A 21,795-nucleotide genomic window follows, 5' to 3' on the forward strand; every position below is an offset into this window, starting at 1 on the left:
GATTAAATACCTTGCAAAAACATTTTGGTCTCATGCTATGAGGTAGCAGGACCAGTCTGCAGTAAGGCCTGATTTTGACCTGGTCTTGACATGGCAAGTTACATTACAAAAGGCAAATACACTGATCATTTGCTTGACAGTCTGTCACTATTATATTTCCTAGCTTTCTTCCACCTTGACACAAATATTACACTTGTCTCGGTTTGGCGCCACTGGTTGTGACCCAGAGCCTCGACTGGATCAATACAGAATAACAGTGTTGCAGTCAGCAGGTCTGCAGGCAGCGCCAGTGAGCCTGTGGTTTAACACTGCCCACATGCTGTCTTTAGTTCAGAGTGCAGAGCTTTCCAACACAACTGTTGTCATGACAAGGGAATCAGGCATAACCAGAAAATAAAGGTCTACAGCCTACAGATTTTTATCCCATATGTTTTAATACCTTAAATAAAAATATTTTGTGGTTGGTTTACACTGCTGCTCTTCTGTGGTAAAAAAGAAAGAAAGAAAGAAAGAAAGGAAGGAAGGAAGGAAGGAAGGAAGGAAGGAAGGAAGGAAGGAAGGAAGGATGGATGGATGGATGGATGGATGGATGGATGGATGGATGGATGGATGGATGGATGGATGGATGGATGGATGGATGGATGGATGGATGGATGGATGGATAGATAGATAGATAGATAGATAGATAGATAGATAGATAGATAGATAGATAGATAGATAGATAGATAGATAGATAGATGGAACTTTATTCTTATTGCACAGTACAGTTTAGCAGAAATGCCAGAAGTGCAAAAAGTAGCAATTGTGCAAATTGACAAGTGCAAGATAAATATGTACTATGTGTACAGCATATAAAGCATATGTAAACATATGTGTGTATATATATATATATATATATATATATATATATATATATATATATATATATATATATATATATATATATATATATATATGAACAGTAAATAACTATAAAGACTATAGCAGTGAAGAATATGCAGACACTGAGGAAATACAGAATACAGGATATACAGTATGTAAGGTATATATATAAATACACTTACATATAAATAAAATATTAATGCAGATGTGTGTGTAATGAACAATATGTGCAGAGAAAGAGTTGTATATAAATTTAGATTTTGCAATATGTACATTGTATGTACAACTGTACAGAACTATATACAGTGTTTATACACTGCTCTAACAGTGTAGTTTAGAGTTTACTAGTGTGATGGTGGATGGAAAATAGCTGACCCTGACCCTGCTGGTTCTGGTGCGTATTCCAGGTTTGTCCAAACCGAGCCTTTCTTGCAGTGCACTGGCATTACATCCTACCAACAGAATGGAAATTGATTTGTTGGATATTTGCAATCAGTATATAAGTCATGATAAATCAATAAAAAATAATAATATTTTGCCACAAGCCTGGTATAATCTTAATCAGGACGAATCTGTGTTTAGATGCTGGCCACTGGGGTGAAATTGGAGAATAAAAATAAAATAGTAAATAAAATACTAAAATTAGGCTAGAGAAAAAAAAATACTGCACATTTTTGAAGCACTGATTGTCTATTTTCCATAGGAGCCATTAACTAATATTGTGGAGTGTGACATCACAATAAACTTAATGCTGAACATGGTCATCTTCTGCCAAAAATTTGTTTCTTTTAGACCTCTGGTAAAACACATTTACTGCAAAAATAATTCTTGCTGTTACTGTACAAATGATTTGGCTGGAATGACTATTCAACATGAAATAATTTTTTTCTTCTTTACTGCCTTCTGCCTTGGAACACATACTGGACATGTTCTGGTGTTGAGTCAATTTCTTAGTTTCATGTTGTCGTTTAATGAGACTTTCATTACTTTATCATTTTAATTTAGTATGTTTTTCAAATTCCAATATTTCTTTAAAATAAACACATATATTGGTATAATGTAACACTGATATCCATTTGATGTCAAGTAAAAAAGATGCAAAACTGCCCTATATAGTCATATTCTTGCAGCATTAGCAGTCAGATAGTCCTTAAATAAAGACCTAAATCTTGCTGTGACCAAGATGTCCAATATATGTGTACTATGATGCTGCCCGTAATCGCACTCAGTGTGATGGTGTGGCATTGGATGGTCTATAAATGTCATTTATTGTGATGTGATGCAGTTCCCAATGTGCTTCCCTAAAAGTCTATCTCACTCACGGTGTGCAGCAATGAATTTATACACATTTACATGTATTTGCATTAATATATGTACAACAATATAGTAATCTCACATTGTGCTGCCCCGGTTACATGTTCTTATACTGCATTACAAATTTTTTCTCAGCATGGTCTGTGGATTTATACTAGCCTACCAGTTTCACATAAATGCAATTTTTTAAGGAAGATCTGATCATCTGTATGTTCATGTTCATGTGCTACTTCTCCCAGTGCTCCGCTCCTTGCCCTCTATTCATGTCTCCCAAATTGACATTGTGTCTTTTCCAAAAATATTTACATTTTAACAACAGTTTTCCAAAGACTCTCAAGTCCAATCCGAATCCGAATGTTTTTGTTTAAATTTTTTCCAAAGTTATTTTATGTACAAATTAGAACCAGAAAAGGCAAGGGATAGCATTGATGGCATTCTAAATGGGGTCATCAGAAACAATCACTAGGAACCATTTCACAAAAGCCCATATGCACCTTGGGGTATTAGGACTAAATTCCCTTTCTGCTTCTACCTCCATCCCTGTGACTGCCAAACAGAAGCAAGATGTTCTCAACCAAGTAAGCAAAGGCCCTTTGGGTTTGCATGCTTCTGTGTTTACATGCCCAAACATAATACATAACATAGTGCTCCTCTCCTGTTTCTGTCAATGTGTCACGCACAGGTCATACTGTCTCCAAAATTTTAAAGGTCATAGCCAGCTGCTTATGTGTCTGCCATGTGTACTTTTATTCTCTTAATATTTACACCTGTACATCCTTTCGTTTTTGAATCAACATTTGTTTGTAGTTTCGATTTATTTGTATTTTTTTATGTAATTTATAATATCTACATGAAGTTTCTAAACAAAGGGAAAATACTGCTAGAAAAGGGCATCTGGCCTGTTACATAGCACTAGCAAAAAAATAGACACCCTTTACTATAATTAATTCACACATGAGATGTATATTTCAAAAAATGTTAAGAATTATATACTATCAAAACGAAGTCTCCCTCTTGCCTTCAAAATGTTCAACATCATCCTCTTTCTCATGTTATCTTTGTTTGTTGCCTTTAGCCTATCGACTATGAGGGCTTCCAGCTCTTCATGACCACCTACTTAGAGAATGACATCCCGGAGGAACTGTGCCAACATCTCTTTACCTCTTTTAAGAGTAAGACGGGAACAAGCAATTCCCCTGATGTCCCACGCACCGGAGCGCAACTGCTCGGTAAAAAACATTCTTACAATACTACTAAGTTCTCCATAGTTACCATAAAAATGTAGATAGAATTTGTAAAAATATTCTTGTATTTATTTTTTACTTTTGAGTGACTATAAAAAGGTATCAATACCATATAGGTAAAAAGATTGGAAAATTTCAAGAGATTTGGGTCATAATAAATTGTAAAATTTCTATGATTATTATAATTTTCGACATCAGACATCAGGAAATCTGTTGAAACGTATTGCATCGTGTGCAGAAGACCTCCAGCAATACTAATAGATTTTCAAGTGGCTTCTTTGTTGACGTAGAGAGACCTCCATTTCTTTACTTCTTCAGGCTTTGACTTTTTGTTTATACTGGGTGAGTGAATAAACAGTCCAGATGGATGGATTGTACTCCTTCACATGTTGAAAATGTTCATTTCCAAAAAACACCCTCTGATAAAGAGGGTAGGCTTGAGTCGATTCCTCACAGCTCTCTGCTCTGTCACGACTTTCTACATAATGTGCAGAGTATGGATTTGCTACAGAGCTGGTCAATGGTGCCATCTAGTGCTATGAAATGTGTACGTTTTACAGAGTTTCAGCAGGTGATGAACATTAGTATGGCATCTCATTATTTCCAAAGCCATAAATATGTCCCCAACATTATTCATTTATTCTAAATGTTCTACCTCATTGCCCATGAACATTTCAAACTTTTCAGAAATTTTCACTTTTTTCTTAAACTCATAGTGTTCCCCATCTTGGTCTTTTTCTGTTCTGCCCTTTACTTCTCTTTAACTCACTCGCAGAACCCAAGTCGATTGATGCAGGTATCTCTATTCAGACAGAAGTAGCCTGCGCTCCTATAACAGGTACCTCTGTGTAAAGTGCAACGTGAGAAAAATCATCTGTAGATTTCCCCTCCAGAGATACCACAACCCCTCATCATTGTGTTGGTTTTTAGTGTGTGACTAATCATTAGGATTTTGTTTAGTTGTTTTATTATTTTTAGTTTTCCTGCCCAAATGTGTTGTGCTCACATTTCATATTCTCCATGTTCTACCCAATGATTAACTACAGCGAAGTGTTGTCTTTATTTCTGTGCACTGTGTTGTCATTCGTCCCTTTCAGCTACCCAAACCTCTGAGTCACTCTCCTTACCTGCAGAATTCTTGCAGCAGCTCTGTCTGGAAGTATGGCCTGTTGTTCTTTCTCCATTGTCACATCTCAGTTATTTTTGTTTCTTGTCATAATTATTCTCGTAACAGGGATGAATGGGAAAAGTATTCTCAGTGCTATGGGCAGACACACTCCAGAGCTCCCAGGTGGTGTGATGCCAGGTTCAGGTGCCACAACCTCACCATGCTCCTCTCGCTCCTCTTCACAACGCTCAGGCACAGGGGTCCACACTCCTCATCGTTCGCCCAAACCCTCAGCAGGCAGCAGCTGCAATGCCCTGGCACCCTCCAAGAGTGCCAACTCCCCTCGACTCTCTCCAGGTTCGTTTCTCCAAATCCAGATGTGATTCTTTTTTTATTTTTTTTATTTCCCCAACTATTATTTCTTATAACATCCCAGGAACACTGGTTTTGAGGTGGGAATGCAACTTGTATGCAATGCCAGTCCATTGCAGGGCACACAGTTGCATGCTCAATCACACCTATTCATAATTTTGAGCATGTTTTTGGTCTTAGCAAGGAAACTGAAGAATCCACTGAAAACCTATGTGGTCAGTGTGAAAAAAGAATACATTTATCTCAGGGGAAAAGCAGGGACCCTGTTACAAGACAGGTGTTTTTTTTATTTGATCTGCAAAAGACTCTAAAATTGCACTTTAATTAAGGTTAACATCAGTTATAACAACTGCAAGCAATTCCGCTGCCTGTAACATGCCATCTATCTCTTATTTGCATTTGCATTACATGTGTGTACACCTGTCATTAGAAGGATTTCCAAATTCATAAAGGGGTTTTGTGTGTTTAATTCCATTAATGTGGTTTATATTGACATAAAATGTGATTATTAATTTGCTTTATTTGATATTTTAAAATAAATATTAAAAGGGAATTGATTTTGCTAACTATATATAATGTGAGAATTTAATCCTATATGACATTAAGAGACAAAAACTTTTTAATGTTATGTTCACAGAGCAAAGTCGATCAGACAAGGGGGTGTCTCTGAGAAGAAGTCCATCCCCTCAGAAGAGTTCCATCCCACCCTCAGCACAGATCGTCTTCCTGAAAGACATCGTTTGCTACCTCTCTCTGCTGGAGCGAGGGACTCCAGAGGACAAACTAGAATGTAAGTGTGGAATTTGTATTTTATTAACTCCCGGTGCTCAATCCCCGGCCATTATTCAGTAAAGAACAACCATTCAAGCAGATTAAATTTTAAAACCTAAATAAAACCTATATTTTACTGCACCACCAGCAAACATATCTGTAACATAATAAGGAGACACAAGAAATAAAAAACAGAATGGAATAGAATAAATTGGTTATGACTATGGCTCCTTAACTGTATGCTTTACTACCAATATACTATAAACCAGAGATGCCCAAAATAGGGCCTGTGGGCCATTCTTGGCCTGTAATGGCCCCCAATGTCATACAGATAATCTCATTTGGAAAACCTTTTGAAAATTAAGGACCATCACTATGAATATCTGAATTAGGAATTGAACTTAATTGTACAATAAATTCAATTGTTTCATTGACCTTTTTATTAGTTTATTTGTTAAGCAGATTTTAAATAGACATGACCATACATTATAGGAACCATGGCAACTTTAATTTAATAACACTGCTGTAAACCTTTGAAAGGGCAACAATTCTCTCAACTTTCACATTTGTCCATTATAAAAGACCTTTTCATATGCTCAGGAAGACAGTCCCAAACAAAAGGTCAAGGAAACATATACTTTACACAGGTGAAGTATGAATCTCTGTGGCAGCCAATCATAATTTAGTGGCAATTTTAAAGTCTGCTTTGTGGGATAAATGTGATTGCACAAAGTTTAATCTTTTAAGATTATTAATCAATTTTTATTTTCTTGAATTTATTTCCTTATTTGCTTAAAAATCTATTAGAAAATTAATGTTTATTTCCAATTTTCTCTTTCAGATTGCATGGTTTAGGACATTATTTGATATTCGATGAATATATTTATCAGGCTTTAAATGTGAATGAAGCTAATAATGAGACCTGTCACTCTGTATGCTGGGTGTCTGTGAGTTAGCAGGAGGTAGAATTAGGAGGCAGAAAGCTGTTAAATCTGTGAAATACTCATTCTTATATTTTTTTCTGTATGTAAGATCAGTCCTTTATACTGCACCAACCCATTTACACTAAGATGATTTTTAGCATTATAAATATCCAAACCTGACATATTTCAAACAAAATCACTGTATTTTATATTTTAACCGATAATTAGAACAAATGTAAACGTTGTGTTGTGTTGGGTTCCGAGAGCTCCCTGTTTGCCTGTGTTAATGAATTCTATCACTTTTTTGTGAGAAACAAGGCTTCCTTGTTTCTACTCTCTTTTAATTTTCTTTCTCTGCAGTCATGTTCCGGTTGTATGATACAGATGGCAATGGCCTGCTGGACAGCTCAGTAAGTCAGCTACATTTATTGAGGTCTAGGTCATATATAAACTGCAGTTAATTTTGTGTATACTTTTCATTTGGAAACTGATTAAGAGTAACTCAAGAGTTTGAACTAATAAATTACTTAAAACTTTGTGAAAAACTATTTTATTATTGTATAATTAATTTGATTAATTATTATTATTAGTATTATTATTAATTAAGTAAATAAAAAAAATTTTCACAAGTAATTCACAATTTTTGTTGAGTTTACAGTACAGAGTTTAAAGGAACCATCAAAAGTAGAGGGTCAAAACCTCACGATTTTTTTGTTATTTGCGAGGGGTCATAGAACGTAACCTCCCCGGTCAGTGAACCAACCCCAGCCATTAGGGTTGCACAAGCCAGTGCACTCTCAGTGCCGGTCCCAAGCACGGATAAATGGGGAGGGTTGTGTTAGGAAGGGCATCCAGTGTAAAAACATGTGCCAAATCGAACAAGCGGATGATCCGCTGTGGCGACCCCTAATGGGAGAAGCCGAAAGAAAGTTATATATAAATAAAAATATATATATACACTCACCGGCCACTTTATTAGGTACACCTGTCCAACTGCTCGTTAACGCAAATTTCTAATCAGCCAATCATATGGCAGCAGCTCAATGCATTTAGGCATGTAGACATGGTCAAGACGATCTGCTGCAGTTCAAACCGAGCATCAGAATGGGGAAGAAAGGTGATTTAAGTGACTTTGAACGTGGCATGGTTGTTGGTGCCAGACGGGCTGGTCTGAGTATTTTAGAAACTGCTGATCTACTTGGATTTTCACGCACAACCATCTGTAGGGTTTACAAAGAATGGTCCGAAAAAGAGAAAATATCCAGTGAGTGGCAGTTCTGTGGGCGCAAATGCCTTGTTGATGCCAGAGGTCAGAGGAGAACGGCCAGACTGGTTTGAGCTGATAAAAAAGGCATACAGAAGGTATGCAGAAGAGCATCTCTGAATGCACTACACGTCGAACCTTGAGGCGGATGGGCTACAGCAGCAGAAGACCACACCAGGTGCCACTCCTGACAGCCAAGAACAGGAAACTGAGGCTACAATTCACACAGGCTCACCAAAATTGGACAATAGAAGATTGGAAAAACGATTGGAAAAACAGATTGCCTGGTCTGATGAGTCTTTTAATTTTTTTATTTCTGCTGCGACATTCGGATGGTAGGGTCAGAATTTGGCATCAACAACATAAAAGCATGGATCCATCCTGCCTTGTATCAACGGTTCAGGCTTTTGGTGTTGGTGTAATGGTGCGGGGGATATTTTCTTGCCACACTTTCGGCCCATTAGTGCCAATTGAGCATCGTGTCAATGCCACAGCCTACTTGAGTATTGTTGCTGACCATGTCTATCCCTTTATTACCACAGTGTACCCATCTTCTGATGGCTACTTCTAACAGGATAACTCGCCATGTCATAACTGTCAAACTGGTTTCTTGAACATGACAATGAGTTCACTGTACTCAAATGGCCTCCACAGTCACCAGATCTCAATCCAATAAAGCACCTTTGGGATGTGGTGGAACGGCAGATTCGCATCATGGATGTGCAGCCGACAAATCTGCAGCAACTGCGTGATGCTATCATGTCAATATGGACCAAATTCTCTGAGGAATGTTTACAGTACCTTGTGACCAGTGTCCATGCCACGAAGGATTAAGGCAGTTCTGAAGGCAAAAGGGGGTCCAACCCGGTACTAGTAAGGTGTACCTAATAAAGTGGCCGGTGTGTGTGTGTGTGTGTGTGTGTGTGTGTGTGTGTATATATATATATATATATATATATATATATATATATATATATATATATATATATATATATATATATATCAAACAGCTACTGTAAAGTCTTAAGATTGCATAGGAGGATTGCTACATACAGTATCATCAGTTCCTAACCTCTTTCTCTAGCAGCAGCACCTTAGAAAATGAATCTCTGATGATGAAATGTCTGGTTTCAGTGGTTATTTAAAGGAACGCTGACAGGAAATCATATATATAAAACCAGGGTCATTCAGAAATGGAGTGGTTTCAGTCTGGATAGTGCATTTATTATCATTAAATATTAAACTCAATATAACTTTGGGATAAATATCCACTCAGGAACTGGACCGTATAATCAATCAGATGGTCCATGTAGCAGAATACCTGGAATGGGACTCAACAGAGCTGAAGCCAGTAAGTTCACCCCCTTTTTGGTGCATATGTGTATAGAGTACATTGTCTACTGTCTTCTTTATTTTATGAAAAAGAAAAAAATACATATAGTTTAAAATGTTTACATAAATAACAATATCAAGAATGTAAAATAGAATGTTTGTCTAATTCACCATAAAATATTTATAGCTTTTCCATGATGCTTTTGATATACATACCTCATTTAATGAAGTATGTGTTTGTGTTTTGGTTATAGGATGTGTTTTGGTTATATTATGGTTATATAATAGTTGGGTTATACGTTATAACAATCAGTTAAATAGATGATATTTGTATGACTGAAACTTCCTGGCACTGTTGCTAATGATCATTCAGATAAAAAAATATTTAAGTTTTGCTACAGAAGAAACATATGTCTAGTCATTGGTGTATTCACTTTTGTTTTAGCCAAGTATTTTCTAAAACATTTCTCTGATTTTGTTCATGAGTGTATGAAGTTTAAGTATGTGGAAGCATCATCTCAGATGATCAATGTCTGACTCTACTGTAATCATTTTTATGTTATTCATGTTCAAGTTAATTTATATAGCGCTTTTTACAATGGACATTGTCTCAGAGCAGCTTTACAGAACCTAAGAATTGTAGAACAAAATGTCTCAATGTGCAAATGTGTACTTCTTTTGCAGATCTTAAAAGAAATGATGGAAGAGATTGACTATGACCATGATGGAACAGTCACACTAGAAGAGTGGATAAGAGGGGGAATGACCACTATCCCCTTGCTGGTATTACTGGGCATGGAAACGGTGTGTTAGAATTCCTCTGTGTGCATTTGCTTGTTCTTCTGAGAGCAAAGTTGTAAAGTGATCTGAACTAAAGGCTAAATACTGGACTCTGAAACATTACAGTATGTGTGATAGTTGTCATTGATTCTGAAAAGTTAATTTTTTCTATTTTCAGAATGTACAAGAAGATGGGCAGCATGTATGGAGACTGAAGCACTTCAACAAGCCGGCGTACTGTAACTTCTGTCACACAATGCTGTTAGGAGTGCGCAAACAAGGCCTTTGCTGCTCACGTAAGCTTATATGAATATATATCAATATAAATGATAGAATAAAGCCGGGAAGGTTTTTTTGTCATTATTAGTTTATGTACCTGTTTTAAAGTAACATCAAAACATTTGCATTTCAAATGTTACATTTCCATTTAATTTCCTATACATATAATTACATAAGTGTAATATTAATTATTTATGGAGATCTCATTTAAAATTATTTCCAAATTTGTTCTTTTGCAGTATGCAAGTACACAGTCCATGAGCGCTGTGTTTCCAAAGACATTGCTGCTTGCATCAGCACCTATGCCAAGTCCCGCAGACACACCAATGTAAGTAGACCAGACACAATATTCTCTAATATGTTTTCATTGTCTACCACAGGTCTGTTAGTCTACACAGAATATTTTTTCACTATTAGATACTATACTATATTATACAATACAATACAATACAATACTATACTATACAATACTATACTATACTATACCATACTATACTATACTATACTATACTTCACTACATTTACATTTACATTTGCAGCATTTAGCAGACGCCCTTGTCCAGAGCGACATACAAAATTGCTTAGAGTCTCTAGCAATGAATAAATCTACACTGGTACGCAAGATTACAAAGTTAATATAAATCAGACTATAACTCTTGATTTTTACAAAGCAAACTTGGAAAGTACACTATACTATATTATAGATAAGACTATTAGCATCCTGGGGGAGTGGTGGCTCCAGCGGTTAAGGCGCTGGGTTGCCGATCGGAAGGTCTGGGGTTCAAGCCCCGGTATCGCCAAGCTGCCACTCTTGGGCCCTTGAGCAAGGCCCTTAACCCTCTATGCTCCGGGGGTCCGTTACGAGGGGAATATCAAGGTCCGTGACGTGGGGCCGCCTTCCCGTGGGCTCACCACCTGCAGGAGGGACCGTAAGGGATGGTGCTGTGAGTATTGGACAGCAGTCGAAGGCGGGGGCCTGCTTAGACTGCTGCCCCCGCGACCCTAATTACGGATAAGCGGGAGAAAATGAATGAATGAACTATTAGCATCACCATGGTGACTTTACAAGCTTTTCTTTTAATGAGGTCATGCTATATTGTTTTTAAATCTACCTCTTAAGGTTAGAAGAATTCTGTCTGCATATGTCACAGAAAATGTCTATAATATATGCGATTCACTAATCACTCCACAATTAATTATTTGACTTATTTGCATATAAGCTCTTTATATAATCCATCATAAATTTGTCAGGGAGGTTTTAAGAATATTTTGTGTGTAGTTCCATGTAGCTGTGTAAAAAAAGATAGAGGGAGTGGAATAAATCCTGTAGCACAGCTTAAGCAAACTCTAATTCGTTTTACTGATTCAATTATAGGTTTCTGGAATTGACTTCTGGGCTTGGCATGTTTAGAAACACTGTTATAGCATAGGCAAATGATCTGTGTATTGTTTGATTATTATCACTTTTAATTTCTTTGATTTTATAGCACTTCAATGTCAGTTTAGTGTAGTACTGACAGACGTAAAAGTATTGTAGAGTATTAAATTTACAGACTAGCAGAGTCTTTATTAAAAAGGGAAATTGCTGTCTCCCTAGTTTACATAATATTAGTCCGGTCATATATTTTTTATTCGTTGATAATCTGATTTATCAGTCTGTATCAGTGTATTATCATAAATTAAAAATATATCGGCGAAACTTGACACTCAGCTACTGTTTTTGTGGCGAGTTACACTGGAAATGTGCAAAAAAATAGCTATTTTTGAAACAACATGATAGCAGGAGATACATATCAAAGACACTGTAAGATAAAACCTTAGTACTGAATTTCAGCCTATTCATCTCTTTTGTAGGTAAAATCTATTTTTACAATGAAAATGGCACCAGAGAGAAATACAGATAAATAAACACATTTTAAGGAGTTTTTGTTGGTTACTAACCAGATTACTTTTTAATGTAGTCCATTTTAGTTTAAATCATTATCATTTAGTTTGATTATGTTTTATGCTTATACATGGTGTGACACATTTCCTTTCCTTTGTAGGCTATGCAGCATGTTTGGATGGAGGGCAATTCTCCAACCAAGTGTGATCGATGTCACCGGAGTATCAAGTACTACCAGGGCCTTACTGGCCTTCATTGTGTTTGGTGTCAAATAACTGTAAGTGTATATATATATATATATATATATATATATATATATATATATATATATATATATATATATATATATATATATATATAAATATATATATATATATATACACGTCACCGTCTGTTTTCTATAAAATTTCTGGTATGACTAAGTAGCGAGTTTGGTTTTTACAGGCTTAATTGAAAATTATCTCAGAGTTTCAAGGTTTGAAGAGTTTGGTTTTGTCCATCTTCTTCAATGTACTTAGATGTATTCTATGGCACATTTGGATTTAATTTTGATGGTAATAAGCAATTTTAGAGAATAAATATTCTTTGGTGTTTTAGAGAGTATTTTAATTTAAGTTTTTGTAATGTGCTCTTTTATCCTCTTGGTGGCAGTATTAACCTACTTACCCGTAGTATGATACGCGTTTCTATGTTAAGTCCAATAAATGTTAGATTTTTGGAGGGAAAAAATCTTTCTCACACATGATGCCTGCAAGGTGGCGCTCAGTGAAACATGGAATGTAATTATTTTTACTACTATTGTGTTCCTGTATGAGTCAGAGGAAAGGGATGCAGGCTTTATTAACTCAGGCTGTTGGTGAGTCTCTGGTTCTTTACTGCAGATTTCTATTTTTATCTGCAGCTCCATAATAAGTGTGCATCTCATGTGAAGCCAGACTGTGATGGTGGAGCATTGAAAGACCACACCCTCTTGCCATCTTACATCTGCCCTGTTGTATTGGTCAGTCAAGGCTTTTTAATTTACACACTGATATAGAGATTAGTGTTTAGCAAATTGTGTATTATTACATAATTGGGACACTCAATTTCTCTTGTCCAGGACCGTCACTCTGCGGTGAAAAGAGGAGAGGGGGAGTCGCCCCCCAATGCCAGTCCTGATGACTCCAACCAGTGCTTTAAGTTCACTGGAGATGGTCAAGCACTACAGGTCAGCCATCATAGTTGTTCGAACAAGCTTTGATACTTTAACTAAGTCTATATATTTTAATATGAATGTGTTTTTTTCTTACCTTTTTAAGATTACCCCTCTTCCTGGAACACATCCTCTACTGGTGCTGGTTAATCCAAAGAGTGGTGGTCGACAGGGAGAAAGGTGTGAGGCATTTCTATTTGGCTCATGTTTTCATGCCCTGTGGTATATCTTACAGAATGTGGTGTAAGCACGGAAATGTTTTATTCATCCTCATCACCATTTTACAGCAGAGAAGTTCACTCTATATGTTACTGTGCCAAACAGTTTTATTATATCATGTTTAAAGTGATTTCAGGACTTTCAGTGTCTTTACTTAAAACAGTTTGTCTGTGGGCAGAATGTCTGCTTTCTGTAATCATGATGTACATATTTAGCATATCTTCCATGTCCATTCTACTATTCCTGTGTGTCACTTTGTCCAACTTATCATCAAAGCAAACAGGAGGCAGCACTGCTGTTCAAGAAGGATGAATGTAGGTGTTGTTACAGCTCTCACCGCCCACCACACATCCACATTTTGCCGAGGGACCAATTTGGGATCCAGCAGGAGAGTCACCATAGCAACGCACTTATAAATACCAATAATGGCCCGATTATTCCCTATTATTAGACTCAAGCTCACACAAAGACGCGTTAACTGCCCCAGATCCAAAAAAGAACACTATTTGAACTGTTCCCTTGATGCAAATAAGTCGATGAAGTGGTCATCACTGAATCAGATTTGATGCCTATTGTATTTTTCCACTGTCTTCATGGTATTCAGTGCTATGAAAGCCAACTTCGAAAGGTTTAGACTCTTGACTCTGCCCTATATTCTTTCCAAGTAAAAGAATTGCGGTTTTAATGGTTTTAAGTGCTCGGATTATCGCTTCTCCCAACGTAATGAGCAATACTCTAGACTAAAAGCTTTTTCTATGATGTGTTTCAGACTTTCAGACTCTCTCATCCCCTCTCTCTCTCTCTCTCTCTCTCTCTCTCTCTCTCTCTCTCTCTCTCTCTCTCTCTCTCTCTCTCTCTGTCCTTTTTCTCTCTTTCTCCACTCTACTACTGAGACACAGAAGAGTTGTGAGCTTAAAAATAAAAGTGAAAGGAATTGCAGAGATTTAATTTAACCTTTCAATCAGTACCTGCATTTTAAGCACAGATATTTGAAGTTACTAAATTGTGTGTGTGTGTGTGTGTGTGTGTGTGTGTGTGTGTGTGTGTGTGTGTGTGTCTGTGTGTGTCTGTGTGTGTTCGAATGAATCAGGTACATAATTTGGCTTCTTCCCTGCTTGTGTTACTTTTTTGTATATAAATCGCTCCATATGTTTTTTTTATGTCACTCACTATATCTCAGAGTTGTGTATTTTTTTTTTTGTTTTCTTGATAAGGGTATTGCGGAAGTTCCAGTACCTGCTGAACCCTAGACAGGTTTATAGTCTGGATCGTGGAGGACCCACGGTTGGGTAAGTCACCAAAATAACACTAAACATGAATGTTCAAAGAATTAGTGAGATTGTTTTGTGAGATCTCTCTCGAAGCCTTGTGGATTTAGTGTAGGCTAATGAATTACACACTTGGCAGACTTTATTTTATAATAGTAACTCCACCTTCTAGCATCAAAGTACACTAAAAGGAGTGAAGACTGAAAATGCACAAAAAGAAAAGTCTTCTTCCCCCCTAGAAAAAAACAACAGATGACCCAAGTAACATATAAAAAATATGACTGACATGTTACATAAGTGGTTTAAATTTTCTAATCTTAACTAATGACCCAGAAGCCCTGCCCCCTTGTCCTCATCTAACATTAATATCCTCATACCTCAGCTTCATCTTCTGTCTTAAAAGCTACGGTGCCTTTCCTGCCTTTCCATCAAGATAAATTGAGCTTATTAATGCAAAATAAACCCTATCAAAGTATTTTTACTTAACTAACATTAACTAACAACTGATTTGATCCAAATTTACTTTTGAAGTCATTGTTTCTTTGGTGTTAAATGCCTTGTTTCAGACCTGACCCCATATTTTTAAAATAACTTCACGCATCTTTTGATGTAAAATCAACTAAAATCAACTTAGCCAGGGCACTGCAGAAAGCAAAGAGCCATCTGAGCATCTTAAGCAGACGCATTTGCTTTGAGCAGTTGTGCAGTTGTCTTTTTTTTTTTTGCACCCCTGAGTTTGACTGTACATTTAAAGTAGAATGAAATCTTTAAATTTCCATAAAAAACCAGCAAGACTATAACTCCAGGTTCTCTCAATACTAACATAGAAAAGCACTCATGTGACCCAAATAAATGAATTCTGGACCAATACAATTAAATAACCATTGTGGAGCCTTGTGCACTCTTGTGAGACTCTTCCGCAGTATTTTAGGGCAATTTCTTGTATTGTAAAGAAAATATCATCATCAACATAATCAACATCATCATCATGTAATGTAATCCAGAACTACAAAAATACAAATTTGTTTCTATGGATTTATTAGGCATGCATAACAATTATTTGGAAATTTATTTAACATGTACACTAAATATAAATATTTCTGTTTTCTACAGTGAGAGTGTGTTCTTGGAAAAAAAGATTCTAGTTTGGTGAAGCTAAATTCTAGTCTCAAATATTTACTGTTTTCAAAAGACATTTTATATAAAGAGACTAAATAGGAGAATACTCAGAATATGCTTCTGAATATGCCTTTGTACTATAAAGATTATAGGCATCTTTAATGTGTAAATTAAAATGCTTAGAAGTGTCTTGTTTATCTGAATTGTTTTTTTGTTTTTTTTAGAAAGTTTTTAAATGTTTGCTGTAGTGCTTTGAGCTTCTGAGGACAGTTATGCAGTGTTGAAAGACAAACCTGGGCATTTGCCACATGAATCTTGAATCTTAAATCATTCATTCATTCATTCATTCATTCATTTATCTCAGTAAATGATTCCGCTTGGACAGGCTTGTGGTGGATTCAGAGCCTATCGCAGAAACACTGGGGAAAAAAAGTGGGAATTCACCTTGGATGCACCACCAACACTTTGTGTTTACATCAACAAACTAATGTGTCGAGGGGCAATCCACCTTCCACCATGTTTTTGGGATGTGCGAGAAAACAGTCAGATTTTAGAATTGACCTGGGTACTCTGGAGTTGTAAAGTGGAATGTCTGTTATCTTTGATTTTTAGGCATTAGAATGTTGGCAGAAATAATAAATACATGTTTATGGGCTCTTCATCTTGATGAAGGGTGATCATTGATTTCTAAGGAATGTAAGTCATAGAGACAGGGACTGAGGCAAACATTTATCTGACAGTCAAGTGATGGAGCCATCTGAACCATCAGCAGCAATATAGATTAATCCATAAAATAACTTTCTAATGACTAATTCACAGCATCTGCTACTGAGATGTGCTGATCAAAATGTGCACTAAATATTGTGAGAGCCAAATGTATGTCATCACATGGTACTTAGCTACTCATAGTTTTACATGTGTGACACATTAGCAAATTAGTGCACTTCACAGAAGCGTGAACCTATGTATGCACACACACACACACACACACACACACACACACACACACACACAGACACACACACACATGCTGAGACACACACATTTTATGCTTCAGTACATTCTGCACCTCTGAGTGAGTTGTTCAATAGGGCATTTCATAAAAATAAAAAAACCCCAAAAATAACAAGAACAAAAGGTGAGGTTGTAACACAGGAGAGCAGCCAACCTTTTCTGTCCCACATGCTAACCCCCACCACTCCTCATACACACACAAACACAGACACACACACACACACACACACACACACACACACAAACACACACACACACACACACACACACACACACACACACACACACAAACACAAACACACACAGTCACGACCGGAGCAATGAAAGCCATTCAGAGAAAGGAAGGAGAGGGAGATGCTTAGAGCTAAACATTATTTATTTATTTATTTTTAGGAATAATGTATATTTTAAATCATGCTCTCTTATGATTTTACCTTGAGAGCCATGCTTCAGCTTTAGGTGGTTTAGCTTTGTCTGTTATGTCATGCCATATTTACGTCATAGTGTTTTTACGCTAATCGTGACTAACACTTTCCTGCTGATTGAACCTTGGAGCTCATGTGTCTCTGTTTTACCAGGATACAAAGGGTGGGGTGGGGGGGGGAAACTTGGCTTAGTTTATGCAAAGTAAGATAAATTGTAATGAATTGTAAATAAGGATAATTTTATAATACAATATATGGTGAAAATACACACTGCCTCATGGAAGAGCGCTTTTATCATTTAAAACTGGTTGCTAAAATGATATAGTGTTAAATCTCTATTGCAAGTTATGTTTTTTTTTTAAGCCCCATGCAAAAAAGAGACTATTTTCTGCCTGACATTCTGACTTTTTGTCTTCCAGATTAAATTTTTTTCGTGATGTGCCTGATTTCCGAGTGTTGGCTTGTGGAGGAGATGGAACAGTGGGCTGGATCTTGGATTGCATTGGTAAGTGTAGTAAAAGTGTATTTTTTATTTATTTTAGTTTTTATCCAAAGCATCTATAATAGTTAAGTCAAACATTTGCCTTTAAGGCCCTTCTCAAAGGCATAACAGTGACAGCTTGACAGCTTATGACTTTTGATCAGAAGCCCTAACTGAAATCTGGAGTCCATATCAAGCATGAAACTAAACTATTTAATGCAATGACTCACATGTTCTACCACATTTGTTTTAACTATGGACAATAATTTAAACATTAAAGCTCAGTGGGCCAAAATAAAAAAAATTGCAGGACTCTGTGAGGAACTTGGAGATATAATTGTAGTAGCATTTAATGGACCTCTGAAAAGATAATAAATTCATAAATTACCTAGGAAGTGTGTACATTCGTCTGTGACTTCTTTCATATGACTGAGTGGTGGATAGCAGTAAACAGATAATGGCCTGCCTTTTCCCCCACTGACAAGCATGCTGATGTTAATGGGTAAGCATTACAGAGGAGCCAGCATGGGGGTTGATAGACATTGCCATTAAGTGCTGATTTAGAATCAGTTTCATCTGATCCTGGATCGGTGGTTATGAGCTGTTATTCTCATGGGAGCCAGTGAGTGTCCATTAGTAAAAGAGCAGAAGAAAGCCAACTTTGTTGAAGTAGCCTGAGTGCTGATTTAAGAGCACCTTCATTGCTCCTTTAATGGCAAAAACTGACTTTTAATTAAATCAACCTGATCCCCGATCAGCTTCCAGAAGTTTCTGCTAGCTGAGCTGACCACATGAGCTTAACATGCATTAGAAAATAGCTTCTGATGGCAGACAATGGTTAATCTCTGTGGTTAGGCAATAAATCCAGAGTATCAACAAAACAAATATCAGATCTCAATAGGCCTTGTGTAAACTACAGTACATGACTGAGAGCCACACTAGATAATCGTCAAGTAAAGAAATACTGTGTGAATACTGTCCTACCGGAATAAATAATCAAGATGTCCATGTCTTTATCCTTTTTGCCTAATAGACTTTTATTATAACCTTGCTTTTGTTGGCTTCTACCATTTTATGTATAAGTATATGTACTTTCTTTTTTCAGTTTTTTTTATATTGTGTGCAGTTAGAGACTCAAAGCACTTTTGTACGTCGCTCTGGATAAGGGCGTCTGCTAAATGCCCAAATGTAAATGTAAATGTGTTTACTCACTTTTGTTTTATTCTCCAGATAAGGCTAATTATGCTCGCCACCCTCCTGTCGCCATCCTACCCCTGGGTACTGGGAATGACCTGGCACGCTGCCTCCGCTGGGGTGGAGGTGAGAATCACCTTTATATTTATTTATAGGTTGGGAGGTATTTCCTACTGGTGAATAATATATATATATATATATATATATATATATATATATATATATATATATATATATATATATATATATATATATATATATATATATATTTGAGCTTTATATATATGTTTGTTGAGGTTGTGATATAATTACCCTGTTACATAATGTCTCTGTTTCTGACATGAATAAGTTGTTTTTTCTACTGGAGAACTACTGTCAATATTTTATTTGCTTTGGCAAGGGTGGCACTATGATATCCTTCGTAAGTAAAATATAGCCTGACTCAATCTGGTGACAAGTAGTGGTGTGAAACATGAAATATATACTCAAAGTTTAACATTAAACCTAATGAAATTAAAAACAAAAAACAATCTAACCTAATTATATGAAATCATTAATGTTAATTTTAATTCATTATGCAAGCCCTCTCTGATTTATGGTCCCATGTGAGTGCAGTTGTGCCTAGAGGAAGAGCTCCAGGTGTTATCATGTCCAGACACACAGGGTTGCCAGAAAAGTGTCAATATTCCTGTTTCAGTGACAATGTGCTGGCCCTCGTTAAGACATAACGCCTCCAGCATGGTGAAGTAATACCCAGTGTCTGTGTCCTACCCATTACATAGAACTAATACAGTAATATAAGACAGCCACACTGGCAAGTCTGTCTCTGGGCAGGGAACGTCAATCACATCATCCATATTGTGCTGACAGAATGGTCTCAGCTTGCAACTTGATTCTCTTGTCTGTTACAGCACTTCGATTTCTTTTCTTCTCAATATTTATTAATTTTTTAATTCACTTGAGTCTCTTGAAGGTAAAATAGGCCAAACATATTAACCTTCTATTTCTATTTCTGCATTTTCAAAAATAAAAAAGAGCATAATCTTGTGCCTGGGATGTGTGGTTCATTGTAATTCCTTTGCTAAATTTGAGTAAAGAAAATTGTAAATAATATTGACCTTTAAAAAATATGAAAAACGCCTCTATTATTTATCATACTAGATTTTGTTTTAAGAATTGTAGAATAAATGTGCATGTGCTTTTTTGTGTGCATACTTACAGGTTAGTCTGTTTACCTCTAGATTACTTGTTGAGTAATATGGTTGCATTCTGTCCTCCAGGCTATGAGGGAGGCAATCTTCTTAAGTTCCTCAGGGACATTGAGCACAGTAGTGAAGTGGTGCTGGATCGCTGGACCATTGACATTTCTCCTGATGACAAGGAGGAAAAGGGAGACCCTGTGCCATACAGCATAGTCAATAACTACTTCTCCATTGGAGTGGTGAGCACTTTTCTGCTGTGTGTGTTTCTTTCGTATTAAAATCCTAGCTTGCTACTGCAGATATAATATTTAAAGATTCTAGATAAAAACAGATGTCACAAGTTACACAAAAGCAATGTATGTTTTTGTAAAAGAAAAAAACATAAAAACACAAGCAATGGATTAGACTAAGAAAGTATTCAGATGTATTTGCCTAATCATACATTAATTTATCTGATTTAAGATGATTTAAATTTGTTTAATTTGTCACTCTTAAAAACTTCCTGTGCAATTTAGATTCTTAGCAGCCCAAAGAGAGCCCTCTCTCTCAAAGAAAACACTCTCTTGTAGTGTTCTATACAAACTAAAAGATGAAAACTTTATTTTTCAAAGAGTGCACAATTACAAGTATTGTCAAGGCCTCTGCAAGAATAATTCAATAGTTTGAACAAGTTGTACCACTTGAAAGTAATGTAGGTTCAAAAATTTATCTAGAAACGTGTACAGTCCAGTAGAATCCAGGTAAACAGGATCCAACGGAAATAATTAGCAACCATCTTCACCTCTACTAAAGCTAGTTTAAGTTTAAATAGGAATGTCGATTTTTAGTTAACCAACACATTTCTGATTACACAAGTTTTAGGTGTCTGTTATATCCACATGAAGAACTTTGTATTCACGTTCCATAAACTGCTTTAAATATTTGAATGTACTTCCCAAAGGCTGTAGTTAATTTATCATCAGATGATATTTGTAAGTTTATGAGATATCATTATGTGCTCATTAGACCTAATGGCCATTTAATGGGATACTTACCATATGTAATGTTAAAGGTAAGCATCATTACATTAGAGGAATAATAACTTGCCCAAAATTGAGCAGCATGATTTTCTGTGGAATAGAGAAAATAAGAAATTAAGTAGCCTGCACTCAGTTACTTAGCAACCGCACTGTTCATTGCAATGCAATAAATGCCATTTGTTCACAAGTTTTGGTGGGAAAAGATCAAATTGATGCTAACCTATTCATTGTGAAGTGCAGTCTTTCACAGCAATTGTGGCAATAATTTTAGCCAACATTCTGATTCTTGTTCAGGAAGATGCCACTCTTGAATTGCTCAAGAGATATCTGAGGAATTTAGCATTTTAATTCAATTTAATTTAGGATGACAGATGATCATAATCCAGCACTGGAGTGACTAAACTACTTCAAACAAAATAGTAACAAACCTTTTTAGACCCATGTAATAATAATATTAATAATAATAATAATAATAATAATAATAATAATAATAATAATAATCATCATC

General features: G+C 36.2%; 1 protein-coding gene across 5 annotated transcripts in view; it reads left to right on the forward strand.

The window, feature by feature from the left end:
• dgkg (diacylglycerol kinase, gamma) overlaps positions 1–21,795 on the forward strand; it is an 86,531-nt gene that overhangs the window by 30,633 nt on the left and 34,103 nt on the right. For 2 of the 5 annotated variants that reach the window (XM_083538138.1, XM_083538137.1), the window contains exons 4-21: positions 2,754–2,774; positions 3,272–3,425; positions 4,216–4,278; positions 4,675–4,905; positions 5,558–5,710; positions 6,975–7,024; positions 9,155–9,229; positions 9,895–10,014; positions 10,169–10,286; positions 10,509–10,597; positions 12,315–12,431; positions 13,056–13,154; positions 13,254–13,361; positions 13,453–13,526; positions 14,780–14,854; positions 17,811–17,896; positions 19,103–19,192; positions 20,347–20,507. In XM_083538138.1, the coding sequence (XP_083394264.1) occupies positions 2,754–2,774; positions 3,272–3,425; positions 4,216–4,278; positions 4,675–4,905; positions 5,558–5,710; positions 6,975–7,024; positions 9,155–9,229; positions 9,895–10,014; positions 10,169–10,286; positions 10,509–10,597; positions 12,315–12,431; positions 13,056–13,154; positions 13,254–13,361; positions 13,453–13,526; positions 14,780–14,854; positions 17,811–17,896; positions 19,103–19,192; positions 20,347–20,507 (1,884 nt within the window). The remainder of the gene's footprint in view (positions 1–2,753; positions 2,775–3,271; positions 3,426–4,215; positions 4,279–4,674; positions 4,906–5,557; positions 5,711–6,974; positions 7,025–9,154; positions 9,230–9,894; positions 10,015–10,168; positions 10,287–10,508; positions 10,598–12,314; positions 12,432–13,055; positions 13,155–13,253; positions 13,362–13,452; positions 13,527–14,779; positions 14,855–17,810; positions 17,897–19,102; positions 19,193–20,346; positions 20,508–21,795) is intronic. The other 3 variants (XM_083538140.1, XM_083538139.1, XM_083538141.1) reach the window with 3 other exon arrangements.

The sequence above is a fragment of the Silurus aristotelis genome (genome assembly GCF_946808225.1).
Source record: "Silurus aristotelis genome assembly, chromosome: 3".
Taxonomy (NCBI): domain Eukaryota; kingdom Metazoa; phylum Chordata; class Actinopteri; order Siluriformes; family Siluridae; genus Silurus; species Silurus aristotelis.